Source organism: Phascolarctos cinereus, unplaced genomic scaffold, assembly GCF_003287225.1.
Source record: "Phascolarctos cinereus isolate Bilbo 61053 unplaced genomic scaffold, phaCin_HiC Scaffold_726;HRSCAF=1367, whole genome shotgun sequence".
In the NCBI taxonomy this organism is placed as follows: Eukaryota; Metazoa; Chordata; class Mammalia; order Diprotodontia; family Phascolarctidae; genus Phascolarctos; species Phascolarctos cinereus.
This window is the reverse complement of record NW_027556098.1, coordinates 186686488-186711448: the sequence shown is the minus strand read 5'-3', so window position 1 is coordinate 186711448 and position 24961 is coordinate 186686488. Positions and strand designations below refer to the sequence as shown.

General features: G+C 34.0%; 1 protein-coding gene across 1 annotated transcript in view; it reads right to left on the bottom strand.

The window, feature by feature from the left end:
* DNAH7 (dynein axonemal heavy chain 7) overlaps window positions 1–24961 on the bottom strand; it is a 285950-nt gene that overhangs the window by 73798 nt on the left and 187191 nt on the right. Inside the window, exons 47-53 of the mRNA XM_020993533.2 lie at window positions 22876–23030; window positions 20242–20432; window positions 17117–17250; window positions 15808–16143; window positions 4561–4687; window positions 2608–2802; window positions 773–865 (exon numbers count right to left, since the gene is read on the bottom strand). Of these exons, the coding sequence (XP_020849192.1) occupies window positions 773–865; window positions 2608–2802; window positions 4561–4687; window positions 15808–16143; window positions 17117–17250; window positions 20242–20432; window positions 22876–23030 (1231 nt within the window). The remainder of the gene's footprint in view (window positions 1–772; window positions 866–2607; window positions 2803–4560; window positions 4688–15807; window positions 16144–17116; window positions 17251–20241; window positions 20433–22875; window positions 23031–24961) is intronic.

Sequence of the window (24961 nt, the reverse complement as noted above, 5' to 3'; positions counted from 1 at the left end):
AAGGTGGGCTATATAGTAATTTAAAACTCTGAAAATGCTTAACTAGTTTCTTCCTTTCAAAGAATTTAATTGGGCAAGAATTTGTAAAATACTTGGAAAGAGAAATATTTGGAACAAGGTAACATCTTATTAAACACTTTCTTGGTAAGAATTAGTATATACCAGAATGAGAAGTGACTATTTTCTAATATTTTGTATTAGACATGCATGTAGTCATCTTAGTATATAACAAATCTCATCCAGCATACAAAATTGCAAAGATTAACACTTCTTTCAAAAGCATGTGAGTTGAATCCTTAGGGTACTGCTATCCTTGGGCGGTATTTATTTTAAAAGTTAGCACAGTCCTTGGTAGTCAGGATAGCACTAAATAACTGTTATAGGCTGTGGAAAGCCAGCCCAAAATACAAGACCAGATACATGAACATTTGTCAAGTAATTCAAATAATTTACTAAGTGAGCCAGCATTACAACCACTGAACAGGATCAGAGCAGTGACAAGGACTGAAATTAGATTGTAGAAATGTTGAGAAAAGGCAGAGCAAAAGCCAGGAGGAAATAGTAGTTTGTAGTTTCAAGTTATGAAATAAAATTCCTATAGCATAAAAGCCATTCTGGCTAGTTTCAAAGTTGACATAACTTTAATGCATCAACTTTTTCATATACTTATACTTTTCATATATAATCAGTTTTTGTGGGTAAAGGCTTACTTTTAGGAAATATAGCCTTGGAAAGCATGTACTTTAATCTCAAAGCTCAGATTCACATTTACCTTGTCAGGTCTCAGACAGCGAATAATAAGCATCCTTTGAAAGTCATTTACTTTTTCTTCCCATGATTCAGGAAAAGACTCATGGTGTGGTTCCTGTAAAAATGGAGGAATCAAATTGACTGAAATCTAATTACATAAACGTTTTGGGTTCAAATACTGTTTCACTGTGTGACCCTTTTAAGCCCTGTTTCCTCATATGTGAAAAGGTTATAAAATTAATTATACCATACACTTCACAGGGTTGTAGCAAGGAAATTGCTTAGAAATTGCTTAACAAAGCACAAGGTAGATCTCAGCACACATACCTCAACCCCACCCCCCCTCCCCCAATAATGAAATTGTCTCCCAGAGTAAATTTCACTACTCTGGCCAACGTGGTGAAATCCACTCTCCAATTATCTAGGCTAACCCTCAGAAACAAGATTTATGGTCTCACCAGGCTCTGACATAGCTTGTACTCTACTAACATTACAAGGTCCCCCTCCACATCCCAATAAGGCATCTGAGGGGTCCAAAAGTAGAAATTTTAAATGAATATATACCAAACCTTAAGTGACAACACCACAGGCTAGTGGTGATAGGGATCAGAAAGGGAATGAGTTCAATGACATGAATCTAAGAAGGGTAGGTTTTGGTATATGATATGACATAGGCTTGTTAATTTCTGAAAAGAGTATTTCCTTATTTCCTATACAAAATTTAATTTTCTATATTCTGAAAACATTAAGACTTCAAGTTTTTGTTACAATAAACACCTAAATGCCATGTGAAAATCATATTAGAACTAATTTTCTTCCAAAGTTTAGACTTCAAACTGAGGTAAACAGTCAATAGCTTCAGCATTGATTTATGATGGTCTGTTGAGAACACTATGAAAGTGTTCAGCCCATCTCTTTAATCATGTCCTTATCACTAATCAATATGGCTCCATCAGCACTGAGTAGTTCATATGATGATAGGTCTTTGGCCCATAAATTGCTTTCACGGCATCATAAAAGTGCTTTGGATTGTTACTATCAGCATAAAACTGAATTTCATCTGCCTTCTTACTGAACCAAGAGTCCTGCATCTCTCTAAGCTTTGCTTTGTACTTTACTTTTGATAGAATTAAATGTTGCCTTTCTAGCAATGGATGGACTATTGTACAGCTAGTCCCTATAGAGTTCTCATTTTTCATTTAGTACCTTCTGAATTTCCTCATCATTTTCATCACATCAGTCCTGATGTTTGTAAGTATTCTGACCCAAATGACTAAATGTGGTTCTGTACACCAAATCTGTGAAAGCTGCCCATTCCTTTTCTGCTCCACTGTTACCAATGTTGTGTTGGCTCAACTTTCTCTCCAAGTCAATCACTGTTCATTAATCACTTGCTAGTGAAAAGTTTTTTAAAACCATAAAAATATATGTATGTATATGTATATATGTGTATATGTATTTACACATATATATACATACATACATACATACATATGTATATATGTGTATATGTATTTACACACACACACACATAAATATAAGACAGTTTAACATTTTCATGGTTTTTGTCAATTCAACAATAGTGTTTCCATAGATTATTCAACCTAGGAAAACATCTTTACCTTTATATTTCAAAACATATAATCAAATTAATGTTAAAAATTCCAAATTTAGTGACAATTTTCAAGCAGTGCATAGTACAACAATGACAGAATAAACTAACGTTTTATTTTAATACCTGTCTAGCTTATTTACTTGTTTTATTTAAAGATGAAGACTAGAAAATAAACATTCTCTTTTTTTATATTAAAACCATATAATAAGCAAAAATTTCATGAAACAATTTTTTATACATACCAAACTATCATATACTTTTTTCCATCCATCTTTCAGTGACACAAATTCCTTACGAATGCCTTTGAAGTCTGGCAATTCATCTAATCGACATATTTCATCCCAAGATTTCTGGGGAAGCCATATACAAGGATTGGAGAAAGGATTGTCCAGACCAATGCCACCAGTTAGCAGAAACCTCCAATCATCTTCATTAACCTTGAGTGAAATTGCACACAAGAAAGAAGTAAAAAAACTAGACAATCTGCTTGTACTTAAGTCAACTTATGGAAGATTTAGCTACCTTAAATTTTAAAGGGTAAACACTCAGACTTTCAATCAATCTGCAAGTGTTTATTAAGTACCTATTACCTATTAGGTGCTAGGTGATGGGGGTGACAGGTAATTTTTCAGTTTAAAGAGTTATAGGGGGCAGCTGGGTGGTACAGTGAATACAGCATTAGCCCTGGAGTAAGGAGGACCAAAGTTCAAATCCGGCCTCAGACACTTGATACTCACTAGCTGTGTGACCTTGGGCAAGTTATCTAACCCCAACTGCCTCACCAAACACATAAATAAATAAAGACTTATAGAATCGGAATCTGAGCTAGTGCTCAGGGACCACTTGGTCCAACTTTTACTGAACATTTGCAGTTTGATTCTTACAGAGGACTTCACAAATTTCACTTTTATTTAAATGGAAGAAGGCTAGACCTTTCTGTTAATGTAAATCCTTGGCATCATGATCTTCCACATATGAAAATAAATTGTTTGCTGCTGTCTCTTCCCATCTGCCATAATCCTTCTACACTAAGGGTCTAGTTTTGTTCCATTACCTAGTTTGTCTAGGCATGATCTGATGAGAAATGTACATCCAATGAAGGAGTACCTTCACCAAGAAATCCTGACTGAAAAAAGTCCTTTCAGAATTCCTCTGTCATCACTGTGGCCTTTAAGGGAAGCTCCAAATTCAGCCATAGAGTCTGATTGGGTTGGAAGTATTAAAATGAAATTAGTGTTCAGGTACTCATTGTAGGTTCTAACCCTTCTTAACTAGTCATTTTAAGTAGTTCTCAGAATTATCTTTTACTTGTATGTTTCACAAACATATGAATGATGTATTCAATGATTAGAAGAGGAGTGTCAGAATATTAATTTAGCCTCTGATCTGGAGAGACATCTATGAGGTCTAGAATTTGTAGTAGAATTTTTAGCACTATTCAGCACAATTTGAAAAGATATCTTGCTATAGTATTTTCTTAAAAGCCCTAATCTTTATTTATAGTTCTAAAATTATTCATTGCCCCTACTGAATTACTGTTAAGAAACAGGATTGCAAAGGACATGGAAAAAATAATGATCTTTCTAAATTATAAATTTATTTACCTTGCTGGCAAAAGCCATCACTGAGTTCCAGGACTATAAGATACAAAAATAAGCCATGTTTCCAAAGATCCTGGTTGAGTAATGTGTATGAAAAGCTGTCTTTTAAAAATCACCTCAGACTTTAAATGAATACATTTAAATTGGTCAATTTTCCTTCTAATTATTAAAACCAATGAAGAGAGAACTCCATTTTCAAATAGTGCTAAGTAGTGCTAAAATTCCACTATATCAAAACCAAACTGTTCAGTTCAGCTACTAATTGCTTCAAATATTTAAACATGTACTTAGTCTATTTGGTATAAACATATTGAGACAATATACTAAAATACAGAGTTGGTACATCTTTATAGGTTACTTTATTTTAACTTAATATTAAAAATACATAGTTCTAACACTGTGCTCTGCCTACAATGTATTTTCCATCTCTGTGGAATCAAAGTGTCTTGTTATAATGAGTTGCATTAAATATACTCAGCATTGTTTATGGGTCAAATTTTTCTGTTTTATGGATGTCATTAGGAACAAATAACTTAGTAACAATGTAATTTTTCATACACTAATGACTTACAAAAATTTTCAAAAGATACTGACCAAATTTTCATATATTAGGAGATTCACATTTAGACAAAAGGAAAAGAGCAGCTTATCCTTTTCAAAGAGTGAACGACAGACATTAACATATAACGAATAAGTAAAGTGGTCCTGGAGAATTTGTAATCTGTGAAGAAATAAATTTTTTTTAAATTAAAAATTAATATCACTTTAAAGCCTATTCATTTACAAAAACCTATTACAAACCAGTTAGACCTTCATTGTTCTAATAAACTTTTTGGTCAATTACCCAAAAAACAATCAAGGATCCTCATTAGCCATGTGAACCAATTTGAGAGCAAAACAGTATAGAAACATTTCAGTGAAATTACATTTTACTGTTGACTGATTTTTTTTAAAGCTACCCATCTTCCTTTTGGAAAAAAAAAATCATTGTACATGTTATACTAATTTGTTGTTTTAAAAGTCTTGTGGCCTAAGCTTTATTTTTTCAGAGATACATTTCAGTTTAGTTTTTCTATTAATTTCCCATAAGTTTCTATTTTGGATATAAAGGCATTTTTTTTTTTACCAGTTGTTTATATCTGAAGATAAATTCAAAGCACTCTTCCCTATTTAATAACACAGATAGGAGATTAGGGTCCTGTTTGGATGTGAAATTAGTAAAAGAAAGCTTGAAGAAATCACAAAACAATGATAGACTACATTAATAATGACAATCTGAACAAAGCATTAGGACAACTAATAATCACAGTATGATTAACTATGTGACCATGAGCAGGTCATTCAACCTCTCAGTGTCCAATGAGATGTAGATCAGCTTTGGCGGTGGGCGTTTCCATACTGGGAGCTCCCTACCATTTCTCAAAACTGTTCAGTAGTATAACCAACTTTTTGATTATTTATAGACTGTCTCATATTCGGATTATCCAAGACCTACTTTTTGATGTCTTTACCTGCTTTTTGCCATCAACCAGCAGCATCTCGACAGGAAAAGCACATTCATTGAATTTGTCCATTGTTTTCTTACTTAGCGACTCTGACAAAATGTTTGTTGGCATAGCCATTGAAAACAATAGCTAAAATGTCTAAACTCTCTGCAAATTTAAATTACTCATTCTACTGATTACCAGACTGATGGGGAAGGTTTTCTCTCTTTCTTGGAAAGTGACACACAAATAGCTGGGCAGCACAGAGGTGAATAAGACAAAGCAATGTACTTTCACTGTTTAGGTGGACTAATTGATTGGAAACCTAAACAAAGATCATGTGAGCAATTTGTCAAGTGATAACCAGGATGTTAATATCTGTTCCAAAAGAAGTACCAGAAGTATACATACACACACACACACACACACACACAAATACACATATATTCCTGGTCCTTCTTTTACACATGTATATACAGACACATAAAATTTTTTATATTTGTCATCATGTTGTATATAATTTATCATACATTATATTTAATAGTCATATTTTATATATTATACTTATTATATATAATTTATTTAATACATCTGCTTAAAGACTTTGTGGCAGAACATATTATTGGGGACAAAACCAAGGCACCACCAAGAGCTAATGGTATCAAAGAGGCAATGGAGACCCTGCACAAAAGGCAACTCCCATCTATCTGAGATTTATAGTTTCCAGAAGCCAAAAGCCCAGAGTCCCGCATTACAGGAGGCCCATACAAAATTCAGTATCTTGGGAAAGTCTAACAGACATCTCAGGGAACTAAAGACGGCAAATCTCACCAAAGAAGCAAAAGAGAGACTAAATGAAGGGGAGTGCAAATACACAGAAGTAACAGTCTAACACAAGCAAAAAGTAATAACATTAAGAAAAAACTTGATTTTTTTATTTTTGCATTTTGATAAGGCAATTAGGGTTAAGTGACTTGTCCATGGTCGCACAGCTAGTAAGTATCATGTGTCCGAGGCCAGATTTGAACTCAGGTCCTCCTGACTCCAAGTCCGGTACTCTATCCACTGTGTAAAAAACTTGATTTCTACACAAGCAAAACATTGATCTTGATGACAGGATTCAGAGAGACACCTATAGGTCTACCAGAATAATACAAGTCAAGAAACCTAAATACTATAAAGTAAAAATTAATATAAGAAAACTTCCTAGAACTTCAGAAAAGGGGGGGGGGGGGTGGAGAACCAATAGAATTGGCACAGACCCCTCACCACTAGAAAAGACTAGTGAAACTGAAGGCAGCAGTGCTAGAATTGAATTTCAAGTTCTCAGTTCATAACAAACAAAATCATTAAATCATATTTTCTTTGAAATTAAAAAAATTGGCAAATGTGAAGGTAGATCTTTTTTTTTTCTTGTTTTGCTCTAGTCTATATCCTTGAATTAGGAGGAAAATATAATTATTTTAATCTCTACAATCCATGGGCAGGCCATGGCCTTATGGGGATTCTCTGAAGCAACTTCTGACATGTTAATGGAAAAACTTTTCTTATTACTCTGTAGGATTTAGAAAAAGAAGTATTCCAGTAGGAAATAATATTTTCTACTTCTAAAAAAATTTCCAAGTTTTGGCAAAAAAGAAAAAAATAATTTTAATTCCACAAAAAGTCCTGTCAATATTTACAAAAGAAAATGTGTTTATATTCCCTGATTTAGATTAAATTAATTGAGGTGGTTGAAATAGTGCTTTTTTTGTCCTTCAGAAACATGACAAGTTAGTAATTTCCCCAAAGATCACAAACACTGTGGTGTCATTCTGAAATTGCATTTCATAGCCAATTTAAGTTGATAAACAAAAATAGTAGTAAGAGTCAGTCAATAAACACTTATTAAGTGCCTACGATGTACCAGGCACTGGACTAAATGCTGGGGATACAAAAAAAGGCAAGAAATAGTCCCTACCCTCAAGGAGATCCCAATCTAACAGTGAAAACAACAAGCAAATAGATACGTATAAAGAAGCTATCTACATGAAAAACAGGAGCTAATTTTTAGGAAGGCACTAGAATTAAGAGGGCACTGATAATTCCGTATTAAATGGGATTTTAACTGAGATTTGAAGGAAGCCAGTAGGCAGAGATAAGGAGAGCATTCCAGGCATGGGAGACAGCTAGAGAAAATTCCAGGAGGTAAAAAATGGAATGTCATATTTGTGGAACAGCAAGGAGGCCACTGTTACTAGATCAAAGAGTGCATGGTGGGAAGTAAAGGCAAAGTGGGGCTGGGTTACAAAGAACTTAGAAGACCAAACAGAGAATTTTGTATTTGATCCAGGAGACAGTAGGGATTCACTGAAGTTTATTGGGGGGGGGTGTGGAAATTATAAGGTCAGAACATTGCTTTAAGAAAATTACTTTGGATGGATTAAGGTATGGAGAGACTTGAGCCAGGCAGACCCACCAACAGGCTATTGAAATAGTCCAAGAAATGAGGTGATAAGGGCCTGCACTAGAGAGGTGACAGTGTCACAGAAGAGAAGGGGATGTATTTTAGAGATGTTGCAAAAGTGACTTTGATGACCACAGATTAGATGTGGGAGGGGGGGAGAGGAAGAAAGGGAAGAAGAGAGATAATGAATAATCAAGGATGACATCTAAATTGTGAACCTAAGGGTCTAGGAAGATAATGTTGCCCTTGACTGTAAAAGGAAGTTAGAAGGTGGGGAGTGTTTATGGGTTAAGATTATGAGGTTTTTTTGGACATGTTGAGTTTAAGATGTCTACTGGACATCTAGGTTGAGATGTCTGAAAAACAACTAGAAATTCATGATTGGAGGTAAGCAGAGAAGTATGGCAAGATAAGTTGATTTGAGAATCATTAGCACAGAGATGGTAAATGAATCAATGGCAGCTTATGAAATCACCAAGTAAAATAATATTGAGGGAGAAGAGTAGAGGGCCCAGGAAAGAACCCTGTGGGACACCTACTTTTAGAGGTCATGACTTGGATGAGGACCCAGCAAAGGACACTGAGGAGTGGTCAGATGGGTAAGAGGAGAACCAGGAGAGTGTGGCATTCTAAAAACCTAGGGGGAAGAAAATATTAAGGAAAAGAGCACGATCAGTGATGTTGAGGGTGGTAGAGAGGTCAAGAAGAATGAGGACTGGGAAAAGGCTTGTGGATTTGGCAAGTAAGAGATCATTGGCAACTTCAGAGAGAGCAGTGGAATTATGGAGTAGGAAGCTGGATGGTATGGACTTACGAAGTGAGAGGAGAGTAAGTGAAGGCACTTATTGTAGATGGTCTTTTCAAGGAGTTTAGTCACAAAAGGCAGCCGTAGGGCTGGGCCTTGGTAAGGAGTAAGTCCACCTTTTAATGTGGGACAAGATAAAGGAGGAGACAGTGGCAGAAGGCACTTGTGAGGGGAGAAGAGGGAGCTCATTATGAATGACCTCTTTCTCAATAAAATAAAAGGCAAGGTTCTCAACTAAGAGGTGGGGCTAGGAGAAGCCATATGAGATTTGAGGGATGAAAAGATTTGGCAGAGTCACCATGAAGAATGGGATAGTGAGTTGATAAGGAAGGTGTGGAAAGATTGCCCATTTGAGCTAGGTGGTACAGTGGACTGAGTGCCAGGCCTGGAGTCAAGAAGACATCTTCCTGAGTTCAAATCTGGTCTCAGATACTTATTGGCTGTGTGACCCTGGACAAGTCACTTAACCCTGTTTGCCTCAATTTCCCTATCTTTAAAATGAGCTGGAGAAGGAAATGGCAAACCACTCCAATATCTCTGCCAAGAAAACCCCAAATAAGGTCATGAAGAATCAGACACAAATGAAAAATGACTGAACAACAACATAAAGTTGTAGCACACCCAGTCAGAACTAAATATCTTTAAACAAAACTCACAATCTTTCTCCCTAAACCTCCCCCATCTCCTAACTTCCTATTGTCAAGGGCAACACCTCTTCTTAGGCCCTCAGGCTCATCATCCTTGACTCTCATGATCTCTCAATCTCCCCCCATCCCCATCCAAGCTATGGTCATTGCCTGTCAAAATCACCTTTGCAACATCTCTAAAATACAACCCCTTCTTTTTTCTGACACTGTAACTACTCTAGTGCAGGCTCTTATCACCCCATGCCTGATCTATTGCAATAGTCTGCTGGTGGGGGCAGCTAAGTAGCAGGGGAAGGGGGGAGGGCAGCTACATGGTTCAGTGAATAGAATGTGGGGCCAGAAGTCAGGAAGACTCATCTTCCTGAGTTCAAATCTGGCCTCAGACACTTAAACTAGCTGTGTGCCCTTGGACAAGTCACTTAACCCTGTTTACCTCAGTTTCTTCATTTGCAAAATGAGCCAGAGAAGGAAATGGCAAACTACTCCAGTTCCTTTGCCAAGAAAACCCCAGATGGGGTTAAAGAGTTACATACAACTGAAATGACTGAACAACAGTCAGACAAGTTGTATGCTTTTCTCCACCTACGTTGAGCAGCATGTGTATAGAGGCAAAGGCAGAGGATGTGGGAGTGATACAAGGTTAAAGCTTAGCAGGTCATAATCGATGATATGATAAGAAAGACTCAAGAGGACAGTGTGGAGTTGAACTGTTCACCAAGGAGTCGAGATGGGGAAAGGAGGAAAGAGTGGCTAGTGCAAGGAAGACAGCCGGAGAGACAATTGAGAGGTCAAGGGATTAGAGGTCCTGGTATGGACTAAGAGGTTTGGTAAGGAAAAGCAGAAGGAAAGGTGGAGATCCAACAGATTATAGTCAGATAAGGGGGTATTGAAATTCTTTAATTTGGAGGCAATACATTTATGGCTGATAGCAAGATCAAGGGCATGACCATCTTTGTGTATGGCTGAAGTGAGGTGGAGTCATAAAAAGTGAGTAGGTTGAGGAATTGAGTGGTTAAGATGTTTGAGGAATAGTCACTATGTATGTTGAAGTCCCCTAGTATGAGGACAGAGGTTGGGAAAGAGAGAATAATAGCCCAAAGTGAATCAAAAGCTTCTAGATAAGGTAATATAAATTTGTGAGCCAAGGATCTGGGAACTGGGGACTGCATTGCAAGTTCAACCTTTCTTCACAATGGGAAGAGGAGTATTTTGGAGCTAACTTTTTTTTTTAAGGCAACTGGGGTCAAGCTAGTAAGTGTCAAGTGTTTGGTCTGAGGTCACATTTGAACTCAGGTCTTCCTGACTTCAGGGCTGGTGCTCTGTCCACTGCGCCACCTAGCTGCCCCCTGGAGCTAACTTCTAAAATAAATGTCCAAATGATATGGCACTTTCTTAGCAGGATTTAAGGCCACTCTGAAGATCAAGGAATAAAGAACGTCACTTATTGTGGTCCTTCTCTTGGCCCAACTCAGCCACACACCAGTGGCACAAGTGATATTCTCCCTTCCCCCTTGACTAACATACCCTTCAATTTACAGGTCTAATGATTTTACAAGGTAAGAGATTCCCCTAAATCAATTAATCACCTATCAACTATATTATATGCACTGACATCAGTCTAGCTTGCCTGGCACCCCCATCTCCCCTCTTTATTGCATACATATTATTTAATTCCCACAACAACTGTGGAATTGTTGTTGTTGAGTCATTTTCATTTTTGTCTGATTCTTTGTGACCCCTCTGGGGTTTTCTTGGAAGAAAGAGTGGAAGTGATTTGCCATTTCCTTCTCCAGCTCATTTTACAGATGAAGAAACTGAGGCAAACAGAGTTGAGAGACTTGCCTAGGGTCGCCCGGATAGTTAGTGTTTGAAGCCAGATTTGAACTTAGGAAGATAAGTCTTCCTGACTCCAGGCCCAGCACTATCCACTGCACCATCTAGCTCCCCCAACTGTGGAACAGGTACCATTAATTAAAATCATCATCTCCATTTTATAAATGGGGACAGTGAGGCTCTGAAAGTGTAACTTGTCTGAAGTCATATAGCTAGTAAATGTTTGAGATGAGAACAGAAGTCCAATGCCCTATCTACGACATCATATCACCTATCATAACACAGAGAAGACTTAAGAAATGATTGTTCAATTAAAGTGAGCAGCTCCCCAGAGAGCAGAATGAGGAGAGTTTTAGAGGAATTTGAGAAAAGCAGATTTCATCTTTTGTTAAGGTAAAAACTGCTAAGAATTAGAAGCCTCCAAGTAGAATGGGCTGCCTCAGTAGGTTCTCCCTTCCTGGAGGTCTTCACGAGAAGACTCAGAGATCACTTGAGGATGTTGTACAGATGATTTCTGTTTAATTACCAGTTGTACCAGATGATCCTTGGGTCCCTTCCAACTCTCTGAGTCTGTTTTCAGAGGTGCTCAAGGTATGCAATACTTTCTTTCAGGGGTATTTATACTCTAAGAAAGAACTTCTTGAGATGAAATGAAAATTTAAAAGACTCTCCAACTGTGGTGTAGACAAATCAAACAATAAAACTATCATTTACTTGGCTTACCTATAATGACTGTTAACTTATTAAGATTGCAGAACCCTTACTGGTCAAGTATATTGCAGCAATCTTTTTGGCAGAATAGAAATCTGGTTATAGGAAAAGCATCATCTGATTGATAATAAAGCCTAATTAATTCTCAGTTCAGTAAAATGCCTGATCAGTTTACTATGTAAAGGTCTCCCTACTCCCATTGAGTTTTTGAAGCTATATTAGCTCTCTGTTCTCTGAAAGGGCTAAGTATAAGTTTATTTCTTCTTTGTCCTTTAAAAAAAGATCTCAATACTTTTTTTTTTAGGGGAAATGTGATGCAGATCAGCATCTTCTCTCAAACTTTTCATCAGAGAGTCGTCTGGGGCACTGAGAGGTTAAGTGACTTGCCCACCATCAACCAGACATAGACAATAGGGGTTAGAGGTAGGGAATCAGATCAAAAATCTAGAGCTGAAAGGGATGAACCCTGGAGATATTAAGTGGCTTGCCCAACGTAATAAAAGTGTCAGAGTTGGAATTTGAATCCAGGTCTTCTGATTCCAAAGCCAGTGCCCTTCCTACTATACCACTTGAACCCAGGCATTCCTGGTTCTCCAGGTTCTCTACCTACTAAGTCACACTGCTCCTCACTCCATAGGATAACTAAATCTTTCAGCTAGCTAGCATCTACTGATTGGCTGTTAAAGATAAGCAGATTAGTAATGAAGTTTGTGTTGACACCTCTGTTCTTAACCTACAGGTCTATTTAGCTGATAATTTTCCTAAATGAGAAGAAACGAAAAACGGTTGGGCCTGGTAAAATAGCAAATTGTTCTCACTATACATACTTCTTTTCTGAAAATTAACTTTGAACCCTTGTTCGACATACTGAAAATCCCTAATTAAGAGAAATAAATAATTCATTGGCTTGAGAACATTAGTATTAAAAAATGTTCTGATTGTTGATAGATATTTAAAGACTTTAGCCACTGGCAAGTTAGTTCAATTTCTAATTTTGAACCACATCTCACATCAAGTCAGAGAAATGCTAAATTTTGTTGTTGATATTAAAATTTTAGATACTGTGCAGCAATTCTAATGGAGACATTATTTTTGTTGGATGAGTTCTAACTTCATCTTGCAGTTAGAGCACTAGCCAGAAATCACAAAACAAAAAGCAGATAGTTCATTTTAAAATGGGAAAATGTCTTAATGGTTTTGTCTGAAGAGAAATAAGCCTTTGACTATGCTAACAGAGGGAAAAACATGTTAATTCTCTTTATTCTACCAAACACATACATTTTTACTCCTGGTTTATTGTGATTAATTTTTTCTTTTCTTAATTTCATTTTTAATTTAAGGGTAAAAAGCATTTTCATAACATAAAAAAACCAATTGTACATTATTGATCAGAAAAATGCAAATTAAAACAACTCTGACGTACCACCTCATACCTATAGCTAATATGACAAAGAAGGAAAATGCCGGATGTTGGAGGTGATGTGGGAAAACTGGGACACTAATATTCAGCGGGTGGAGTTTTGAAGTGATCCAACCATTCTGGAGAGCAATTTGGAACTATGCCCAATGGGCTATAAAACTGTGCATACCCTTTGTCCAGCAACCATTGCTAGGTCTACATCCCAGAGACATTCAAAAAAATGGAAAAGGACCTATCTGTACAAAATTATTTATAGCAGGTCTTTTTGTGGAAATCAAAGGGATGCCCATCAATTGGGAAATGGCTAAACAAGCTTGGTATATAATTGTAATGGAATATTATTGCGCTATAAGAAATGACAAATAGGATGATTTCAGAAAAACCTGGAAAGAATTAAATGAAGTGATGCATATAGTGAAATGAACAGAACCAGGTGAACACTGTACACAGTAACAGCAATATTGTTCAATGAAGAACTATGAATGACTAACTATTCTCAGCAATACAATGATCCAATGATCCCAAAGGACTAATAATGAAATTCCAGAGAAAGAACTGATATTGATTGAATATAGACAGAAGAGTACTATTTTTCACTTTCTTTCTTTAATTTTTTTCTTTTTAGTCTTCTTGTACAAAATGACTAATATGGAAATGTTTTACATAATTGCACATGTATAACCTATATCTGATTGCATAACATCTCAAGAAAGGGGAGAAGGGAGGGAGGGAGGGAGAGACAGAATTTGGAACACAAAACTTTAAATAAAAATGTTTTTAAAATATTGGAAAAAGTATAACAGAAATATTTAACAGAAAGTAGGAATAAAATACAAAAATAACTATTTTTTAAAAAGATGATTGTACATAAAACTGCAAATCCACTATGCATAACTTGCTATTCCTTTCAAATACACAACAATATTACCATGCAAATTTTTTTTTCTTCCCTCCTCCCCTAGAGATGGCTACCATGAGATACAAATAGATGTATGTATGTATGTATAATAATACATATAAATATCAATATAAATAAAATTATATATAAAAATATGTACATATGTATATACATAAAAATTATTCTATTCTTCACTTTACTGAAGTAGAAACAAGGAAGGCCTGGAGACTTTTTCTAAGAGGTCAGTTTTCTTTTTCCTAATTTTGCTATTAGTCCTTGTCAGTCATAAGATTGTCAGAAACATGTTGAATATAGAATAATCTAAAGGGATTGTTAATATTCTCAAACAAAAAGTATGAACTTTTGAGCCCCATATCCCTTACTACATTTCCTCCATAAAGACTATGTTATTCCTTTGACATTTTCATACAGGGCAATGAACTGACTTAGATGAAAGGGAAGGATTATCAATACTGTACATATAATTTTAGTATAAAGACGAGCCATAAATGAAAATTATATGGCAGCATTTCAGTGCAGAATTCATCATTCTCACTTTATATCGTTGGAGAATAATAAATGATCATGGCTAAAATATTACTAGTTTGAAAAACTTCAGACTTGTAGGTAGGTAAAAGGCTCCATGGGAAAGAAAAAAAACTTTAAATTACATATGAAGAAATATCATGTCAGTCTTTCCCGAGACTGACATTGAGATTAACATGTTGGATTTCTATAACAGACTTCTTAACTTTATATATCAGTCTTTAGGTTTAGTATCCACCGAAGCTTACACTTAGCAGGAAACTTAAGTATACGACTTCATACTGACACATCCAGTCAACAAAAGAGAACTACAGAGTTCACATAGTTTCTTTAAATGATTTTTTTTGGATGAGTGAATCTATTTTTTCCTAGCATATCTTCATGTTAAATATTATTTTAAAATACCACAAATGTTTACAATGTGCAATATGGAACTATGAAACCACCTAGTGGATCTTTGGTTTTGTTCCTATAGCAGCTCTTTAAAGTAGTTTTAATTGTATTACAAATAAATTCTAAATTAATCCTTTTTAAAATTAAAAAGGTTGTTAATAATGATCAAAATATAGAACATTCAAGGGTAAAAAAAGAATTTTATTAAAAAAGAAGGTAATAATAACTAACACTATAAAAATCATTAATTTTCATAAAAATTGTACTTGCCAAGTATGGTTTTTACTTACAGGTATCTTTGTATGCATCTTACCTTTTTTTTTTTAAAATGTAAGTTCTTAGAGTGCTAGGTTCATATATTTTTCTGTATTACTTCTTGTCATCGATAATTACTAATAAAATTTTGAAACAATAAGTTAAAGATCTTTTATTACTAGAATTGCACATATATTTGCAAATGATTCACTGAAGAATGGCTTAACAGATTGAGTTTGGATACATCTGTTCAGCTCCTAAATCCCAAGTTTATTTCTGGGATAATAATCAGGCTCATTTTGGAGAAACTGCCAAAATGCCAACATAATACCAAAATAACAATGAAAGCTACACAATACTGATACACATGCATTAATTAATAATTAGTATTTATCTCACATACCTTATCTGCAAAATTTCAGATTTCTCTGAATTTTCTATGGACAGGATAAAAAGGTTAATAAACCAAGTGAGTGAGTACTGGTACATAGGTTCAATGTTAGCTAAATCTGCTATTGAGAAAAACAGGATTGACGAATGAATGGCAATCGGACGATATTCCATACGGGTGTCATCAATCTTTCTCTCTGTGTCTTCAGCTACTGTTTGTTTCTCAGAAATCTCATTAGCTAAAGCCTTCGAGGAAGATAATATCTTAATAGCAGTTTCGTCTTCTAATATATTGCCTTCTGAAGATGAAAGAACTTCTAAAATCTTGTCTTCTATTTCTTTTAACTGCCTAAAATAAAATGCAGGGGTTTCATTGAAGGAAAAATATGCTTCACATATATACTCTTAAAAATATACATTCTTTTCTAACAAAGGATGTAGTTTGTCTCATAAAGATTGATGTTATATTCTGACATCTATTTATCTTGAAAAATATAACAAAGACGAGCTATTCTACTCCATATAGAGATCATTTAAATAATAACTGGAGTGATAATGATGATGATGACAACTCACATTGGTATATTACTTTATAGTTTGTAAAAAGTATTTTCCTCTCATCATTCCTGTGAGTTAGGCAGGAAAAATTTTATTGGCACTGTCTTACTGAGGAGGAAAATGAAGCTCAATGAGGTAAAGGAACCTGCTCCTAGATACACGGCCAATACTATCTGGTGACACCACATTCTGTGCTCTTTCCATTGCACCATGGTGCTAAGTCATAAAGCCTAATCTTATTACCCATATTAAAGGTTCTGAACACAAAGCAGACAAATCATATTGCTCCATTTGCTTCCCTTATATTTTACTTGATGGTCTAACAAACAATTGCATACTCTAAAATATGTGGCATGGCTGTTTGGGGGCAAAGTAGTCTGAATTAAGATATTAATTTCTTACATAACAGAGTGAAATTAAATAACTTTAGATAAATAAATTCTAAATTGTGGAAATCAAGTTTGTGTGATGAATAATTAAACTTCTGCACTAACGAGAATATTATTGTTGTATCTGAAAATACACTTATCTTGAAATTTGGGCAACTGTTTCTAATTCATATAAAAGGACTGACTCGTAAAACTATCTTTTACAACAAAATTTTTAAATGATTATTATAAAATCAGAGATACCCTAATAAGTCATTTCCACTTAGAATTCCATGTACAATTTAAAAGAGAGATCTTATCTTCAATGTGTATTTTAATAAACTTTAACTTTACATTATAAGATAAGCGAGTTTCATAGTTAGGAAAATGTGAAACCTTTTGTTTTCAGCGCCTTGTAATATCAAGGCTTGCTTTTCTTCTTCAAGATCTGGTCTCTCTCGTGCTACTACAATCCCAAGAAGCTGATCTTGCATTCCTTCAGGAGTTATCATAAAGTTCAGTAATGTGACCTATAAATGAAAGTTTTTACAAAAACACTACCATTAGTCTCCCTTTCAATAAAAACTACATTCTCTATTGACCAAATCCCTGCATAAAACACTTTAAAAATCTTTCCCAAAGCACATTTTATTTAGCCTAGAAATTTATGTAAGGAAGGGTATTTAAAATTATTTTTAGGAATTGGAATTATAGGTTTTAGGGGACATGACTGTATTTTAAAAACTTATGTCATTCCCAAATGAGATAGTGTAAAGATGGTCTAACATATCCTTGTTAAAAAACTATTAATTGCTGACAACTCTTTCAATGATAGAAGCAAAAGAATTAGATTGAGAAAATTTCCTCATAATTGAATACATTAGGTAATTCTCATTTTAAAGTTATTAGCAGTTATAAGAGGCAAGAAAATAACGAGAAAGCACTGATGGTAGGGTTTTTTTTAATGTATTTTTACTCTATGAACCCTCCTGAATTATAGTGACAGACTGGTTGATATGGAAATGAATTAAGAAATTTACATTTCATCCTTGCTGTTTGAGAAACAATTTCTCAATACCTGATTGTTTAATTTTGCTTATTTCATTCTACCCATTACTGCTGCCACATTCTCTACATAGGCATGGATATTCTCATTTTGTGATTTTCAAATTCCCTACTCATAAGCCTTCATTCTCTTATTCCTAAAGATCTCTGGTGGCTGTTGATTGTTCTCCAAGGTAATGCCATCAAGAGCCAATACATTGTACATGTCTCTTTCATTATTCTATTGATAAAAAGTTTACACTGGAGCATTGGTCCCCTTACACAAACTTTCGGAGTTGACATAAATAATAGTGTACAAGGGAGGTTATATTATTACAGATATAGTATACTCCTAGCAAAATGCATGTTTTACAAGCATTCTATAACTTTATACAAATGAAAGGAAGAATTTATTTCGTATTCTTTTAATGCTGAACAATTGAAAGGCAAAGTTTTTTAAAATCTAGACTTTTGTTTCATACATAAACTAAAATATATGGTTTCATCAACATATTTTATTTACGTCTAAATGAATACCTTTAAGCATAATGTCAATATCATCCCTTTGGTGTCTTTTCAAAGAGATACACAATTTTTTGTATAGGAGTCTAAGAAAAGATGCTAATTTGTAAATGAAAGCAAGTAACTGCCTCACTCTGTTTCCTAATCCCGGTTTAATCAATCCAAGCAATTAAAAATAATGAAGCAATAAGATACTCTAGGGATCTTGAGGATTTCAATAGTGACTCATAAATCATTTTCTTCCCTGGAATCTCGTGACAACTACTGTATGTCGGTGAACTTAAGATTTTTCTGTTACATGTATCATTTTCTGTATGTTTTATTTACTATTTAATTTTTCTCCTGTTCTTTATTTCTAGAAATTTTGGTAATCCATGAGTTTACATTGGAGTTTAAAATTAAGGTTTTATATTTCATTTTGTTTCACTTACAAGCAACATTTCTAAGTCAACATATTTCTTAATTTAATGGATAAAGATTGTATATTGTCTTCATCTGTACAATCTCCACCTGTCAAATTCTACCCATCCTTTAACTCACAACTCAAATACTATTTCTTTCATATCTACCTTCTCTGTACTCCCATAGTACAGTTTGTACTTCTTTTATGATATGTAATTATATTACTATTGTTTGTGAGCATGTTTACTTCCTTGCTAGGCTGTGAGTTCCTTAAAACCAAAGATTTAAGTCCCACTTTCTGGACACTACCTAGCACAATACCTTGTACATTGCTTTATTCATAACAAATTAAGGATATGGTTACAAATTAATTTTTTTCACAAAAAGTAATAAAATCCTTCCCAAACTTAAATTTATTAGACATTCCATATATTCAGGATTGTCTATATTTTAGAATCTAATTCCATTTTTAAGTGTTTTAAGATATATATATGTCTTATATTTGCACCCAATTAGGAATCACTGCTGACTCCTGTTAACCTAAATTCTTCTTTTATTTTTAGAATATGTTCCCTATTTTCTAAATTAAAATATAACAACTTCAAACATTACAACATCTAGAATTACATGAATACAGATCACATTCAGCTTCACATTACTAACCTTGACCTCGTTAAGTCCAATATTTCAGTATGAAAAAAAAAATAAAGTTTCTAGTCATTCCACCATAGCTTTATTTCATTATCATCATTAGAAATATTTCTATTATGTCTTGGAATCATAACCTCAAAAATTTATCTGATTTTTTCCTCCACCCCTGGAGGTGTATATTTGTAGGAGGTTATCTATCTTATCTTTATTACATACAGAGAAGATGCTGCAACAACCATTTACAAAAACTCCCCATATTTAGCTAAACCCACCTTCTCCTCCCCCTAGTCCTGAAACATTGCTATTGTCTTAATGTTTTCTTCATGTTAGCCATCAAATTCATGATCCATTTTGCTTATTTCCTGGTTTTGGTTTGGGTCATGGATATCTGATTAAGGTTTAATGTCTTTCAGTCTTGGATGCTCGGATGCTCCTACCCTTTATCACCTAAAGAACCTTTTAGAATTTCATCTTCAAAGTACTAGTGGAAAAAAATCTCTTTCAAATAGCTAATGAGAATAAGATAGAAGAAATATTACATTGAGAAACAGAAAATGCTAAATTCTAATATACAAATAAGAATTCAATTAGTATATTATCATTTGATGATACATAAGAGAAAACATGATTGTGTAAAGCTTCAATTTTAAACAATCCAAATCTGGAGGACTATGAACAGGAAAAATTAAATTTAGATCAACTTTAAAAGAATACTGAGGAAATATGTTTTCTTTAAGCACTGTCAAAGGTAACATTTACAAATCATTATAATACTTTCAGGGAATGTTCAAAATGAAAAAGTTGCTCGTTTACACAGTGGGCATTTATATATGCTACTAGAAAGGGAAAAATGGTTAATTATAAAAACAGGACTAGAAATACATTTATTTTCAAGTACTAGCCTTAACAGATGTTTCAGGAAGATAATGCGGATTTCTTAGCTTGGTTGTAATATAAAAGCGGAAGTCAGGTGCATATTCAATTGTAGAGTCACCAAGTCGGATACATACACTCCCACCCTGTTTAAATGTTTGCTTTAGTAGAAGAGGCTCCAGGATAGGATCCAGTTCTTCCCCAACATTTTCCAGCAGTACTAGAACAAATTCATAATAGGATTTCATGTTATTTAAATTACTGGCTGTATCCGTTATATTCATGTGGAAAAAAATAACATTACAACAAGATCAACCATCCACCAAGATTTTTTGCTTTGTTGACTTTATGAGAACCTCCTATGGAAGATGATCAAAAATTCTTAGCCTTTTACACACGTGAAAAGTGGCCTATGTGCAGGGACATTGAGAACACACTAGAGAATAGTAGTTTTGTGTGTTAATATTACTAATAAATAAACTAAATTTTCCAATGTTTCTTCCCTTAGGAACTTCCTCAGTCTGAAACTGAAAAGCAAACAAATTTTCATATGGTCAAGGCCATCAATAGTTTTAAGTAAGATTGATAATCTCACTTAACATAAACATATGGTTAATTCTAGAGACAGAAATACACCGAAAATGCTAAGTAATTAATTCCTTCTTCTTTCTAAATGTTAGGTATGACATAGTACATTATAGGATGTAGCCAGGATTCAAATCTATCATAAAAATGTAGCAGATATGAACACATGTTGACAGTCATTTGCCAATAATATGTGCATGATTCACTTTCTGTGTTCATTCCCTCTCTTTAAATCAGCTAAAATATATGTACCTTTACTTACATTATAGTTTTCTAGAATTTTCCAATATCTAAAGACAGGTGCTTACATGGAAGAGGACTCAATTGCATCTGCTTTTTAAACTGTAACCATGACAGATTCGTTTGCTTGAAGGTTAAATGCAAAAATAGCTGTACCAACCACCATCTGTTTCACTCTTTATAAAACTAAATATGGATTGAAGATATTTGTCCCTTCTCTTTGATGAATTTTAAAAATATATATAATAAGCAATTGTTAAATGTATTTAAAAGCTTACCTTAGAAACAGTCAGATGAATGGATGAGCAGGGGTAATAGAAAGAGCTCTAGATTGGCAGCCAGGAGAACAAGGCCACAGCTTCTAGTCTCAGTCAAATTCTTACTCTAACCTTAGGCAAATAATGGTCTCTTGTTCCCTTTTGTCTTGTGCATCTCCAGCACCTAGCAAAGAGCCTGGCACATAGGTGGCACTTAATAAATGCTTGTTGATTGAATGTTTTTCCTCAGTTTCCCCATCTTCAAAAGGAGAGGATTGAGCAATTTGATTACTAAGCTCTAAAATTCTAATATTAATAGGTGAGAAATTATCTCTCCTTTCTTTTCTGAACTCCTATAGTATATTGTAATAGCATTTATCCCATTCTCATTGTTCTTATGTACAAACATAATTTAATCCCCAATACCCAATCCTATTAAGCTGTCAGGTTCTTGAAGGCATACAGCAGCACTTCTGTATCTCCTTGCTCAGAAAATGCTTGTTGAATGTATAAATACCCTATTGCAAATTTTCTTTTGGATTGTACCTGTGATTTCATCGGTGTAGGAAACTCTCAGTTGTGAAATCCCTTTCCATTAATACAGACTGGCAACTGCTCTGCAACTTATGGTCTTAAGAGAGTTGTTTGGGATAATGAGAATTTAAGTGACATGACGCCTATGTGTTAGAGATAGGACTTTAACCCAAGTTATTAGGACTCCTAGGCTGGCCGACTAACCATTATAACATACTATCTATCAAAAATGTGTATGTTAACACAATTTTAAATATTTGTTGAATGAATCAATAGTTTTGTATTTGTTAACATATATACATTTCCCACAGCTATCAAGCCCTGCACTTACTCAATTTTAATATTTATAAGTATATACTTCATTATAAAAACTGATATGAAAAATTATGAAGTTGTTTAGGATACTTTTGCTATGCAATACTCTCTCAAACAGAAAACCAGATTTTTATATTTTGGGGGGTAATTGGGTATTTTTTCTATATCTTTTTAAACTTAAAATATGATTAATTATAGATTTACTTAAACAATAAAATATTTAATCTAGTTTCTTAAGTTGATAAATGTAAAGCTTCCATGAGGTTTTCCTGAAAAGTAATTATGAGATTCTTGATGCCTTTGTTACGACAATGACACAACAACACAAGTATCATAAATCCCTTAATACTCGTATTACATATGGAAAGGAAAAAAAATGGCAACAGCACTGATGGTATAGTAAGCAAGTTTTGATATATCACATAGACTCTTAAAAAGAAAATCAGAATCATAATGAAAATTAAAGTGTGCCCAACTTCTGGCAACAATTAAAACAGCTAAATTAGAGAAATCATTGCAAACAAATCTTTAGGCATGGAAAATTTCCTAACCTGCTGTGATTACAATTATCAAAGTTTAATTTGATTATCAAATAATGAAATGGAAGAATAAAATTACCATTTTTGTATGTATCTGATATTTGTCCTTTTTTGCATCTTAAACAATTTTTGAGTTAATTGTGCCATCTCCAGGCATTTTGGTAATATACAGTTTTAGTACTTAGTTACATACCAGGCGTACCAAACTGGATGCAATTTTCCAGGGTCCTTACATAGTCCGCGTCATTTAATTTGATTATGTGAAGACTATTGGCTTTTTCCATATTCTTTACCCATTTATTAGCCTGACCCTGAGGATCTATCATTAGAGGCCATCTTCTTGCATTCCTGGAAGGGAAAGAAAGAATGAAAATAGTGCAAAAATGAAATTGCCTATATCTCACTTAATAACTTCATCTAATTTCGTCACAGTTTATACTAGAATATAAAAAGAAGGTAAGATACAACTTATAGAATTATGATTTTAATATCCTAATTAAGAAAACAAAATAGCATATTTAAGTGGAATTGAATAACAAAATTATGTCTCCTTTTCTCATATAAATTGGGTCAAAATCTGCAGATGGCCACTATTTTAAAATTAAATTAAATTTGTATTTAATTCTCTGTTTCTTCATTTCACAGATAATTTTATAGTAGTTATATGTGAATATTAATTAAGTTACTTAAATAAATATTTCTATTTTCTCATTATTCATTTTTTTCAATTCCCAAAGAAAATTATGTTCTTAGGCTACCATTATTTTAATCAAATTATTTAACTGAAATGAAAACAGTAAAAAATAACTGGTAAGTCAAATATTATTCTCCTGCTTGAAACTCAAAATTCTATAAATTTTAAACTACACCTTTGAAATTATTTGCCATTCTTGCTGGTCACTTTAGTGTCAATTAATGATGACTTTGGAATAACTATCACCATAAATTATAGAGAGAGAAAATCTAGAAAACTAATTTTGAATCATCTAAATTCAAAATACTCAGAGCATTCAAAATTGATGTCACCACAATGCCTGGCTCATCTCTCTGTCTCATTTTTTCTTTTTTATAAATTTTAAAGTTTTCTGTACAAATGTGGTAATCAGCAACAAAGACAGCAACAAATATATTTAAAAGGAAAAAAATTAACCCCCCCTTAGCACTTAAAGCAAAATCACTAGACAATAGATAAACAAATGATTCTTCCATATCATGTTCCTTTCTGACTATATCTGAAGTTTTATTATTTTTGGCTTTGTTTTTCTTTTTCATACATCTTTGTAAGTCAATGTATATATAATTCAGTTTTTGCCTATTTTACTTTCCATATTTCCTCATAGTCACATTTGTCATTTTTGTGATATTACATTAAATTTTAAAAAAGACAGCATAGCGTGGCAGACAGAGGGCTGAGATTGGAATCAAGACAATATGGGTTCAAGCTGCACCTTTGTAACGCACTAGTTGCATGTCTGGATAAGTCATTTAACTTCTCAGTGTACCAGGCAACTCTCAAAGACTACTAAGTTGCTGAGCAGTTGCTGATCTTCATTGGCAAGAAGAATTTCCTTTCCTGGTACTCCATACACTGATGAGATCACAGGTCTGGACCAAAAAAATAACACTACAATATTTCATTTCATTAATGGATGTTGATATATCAATGGATCTATGATCTCATCAAAGTAAATCCTTCATTTAATTTCACTGCAGACAGCAAATCATTCATACTATCTCTTCCTGTGGGTAGGGGGTGGGGACACTGAGTGGGAATTCTTAATATTTCAATTGTCTGATAATATGCCATGATTTTTTAAACCCTGTGTGTCGCTTCTGTCTTTTTACCTTATGGACTTAGCTTTCAATACTATATATCTGGTATTTAATTCCTTTCTCTAAGGCTTTTAATGAAGAGGCTAGGGAAAAACAACTGTCATCTTTCTGATAAAATAATCCTTAAGCAACGCTTTTTAAAAATACATAACATTTCAATATTTTTCTATCATGTGTGTTTACCAAGTAAGATTGAGCAGTGATTATGAGCCTTTAGCTAATAACTTTATGCAAATACTGATACCTGTTATCTATTTGATAAATTCATTTTCTGAAGAAATCCAAATCCTACCACTGCTTACCTATTCTTTTATCTTCTCTCTCACCTAGGAAGACATTGGCTTACTGGGTCTTTTTTTTTGTTAATGGGAATTTATACTACAGAATGTCTCCTCTAGGTTTTTCTCTTATAAAGTTATATGAGCCATTCTGCTCCTTTGGTCTCT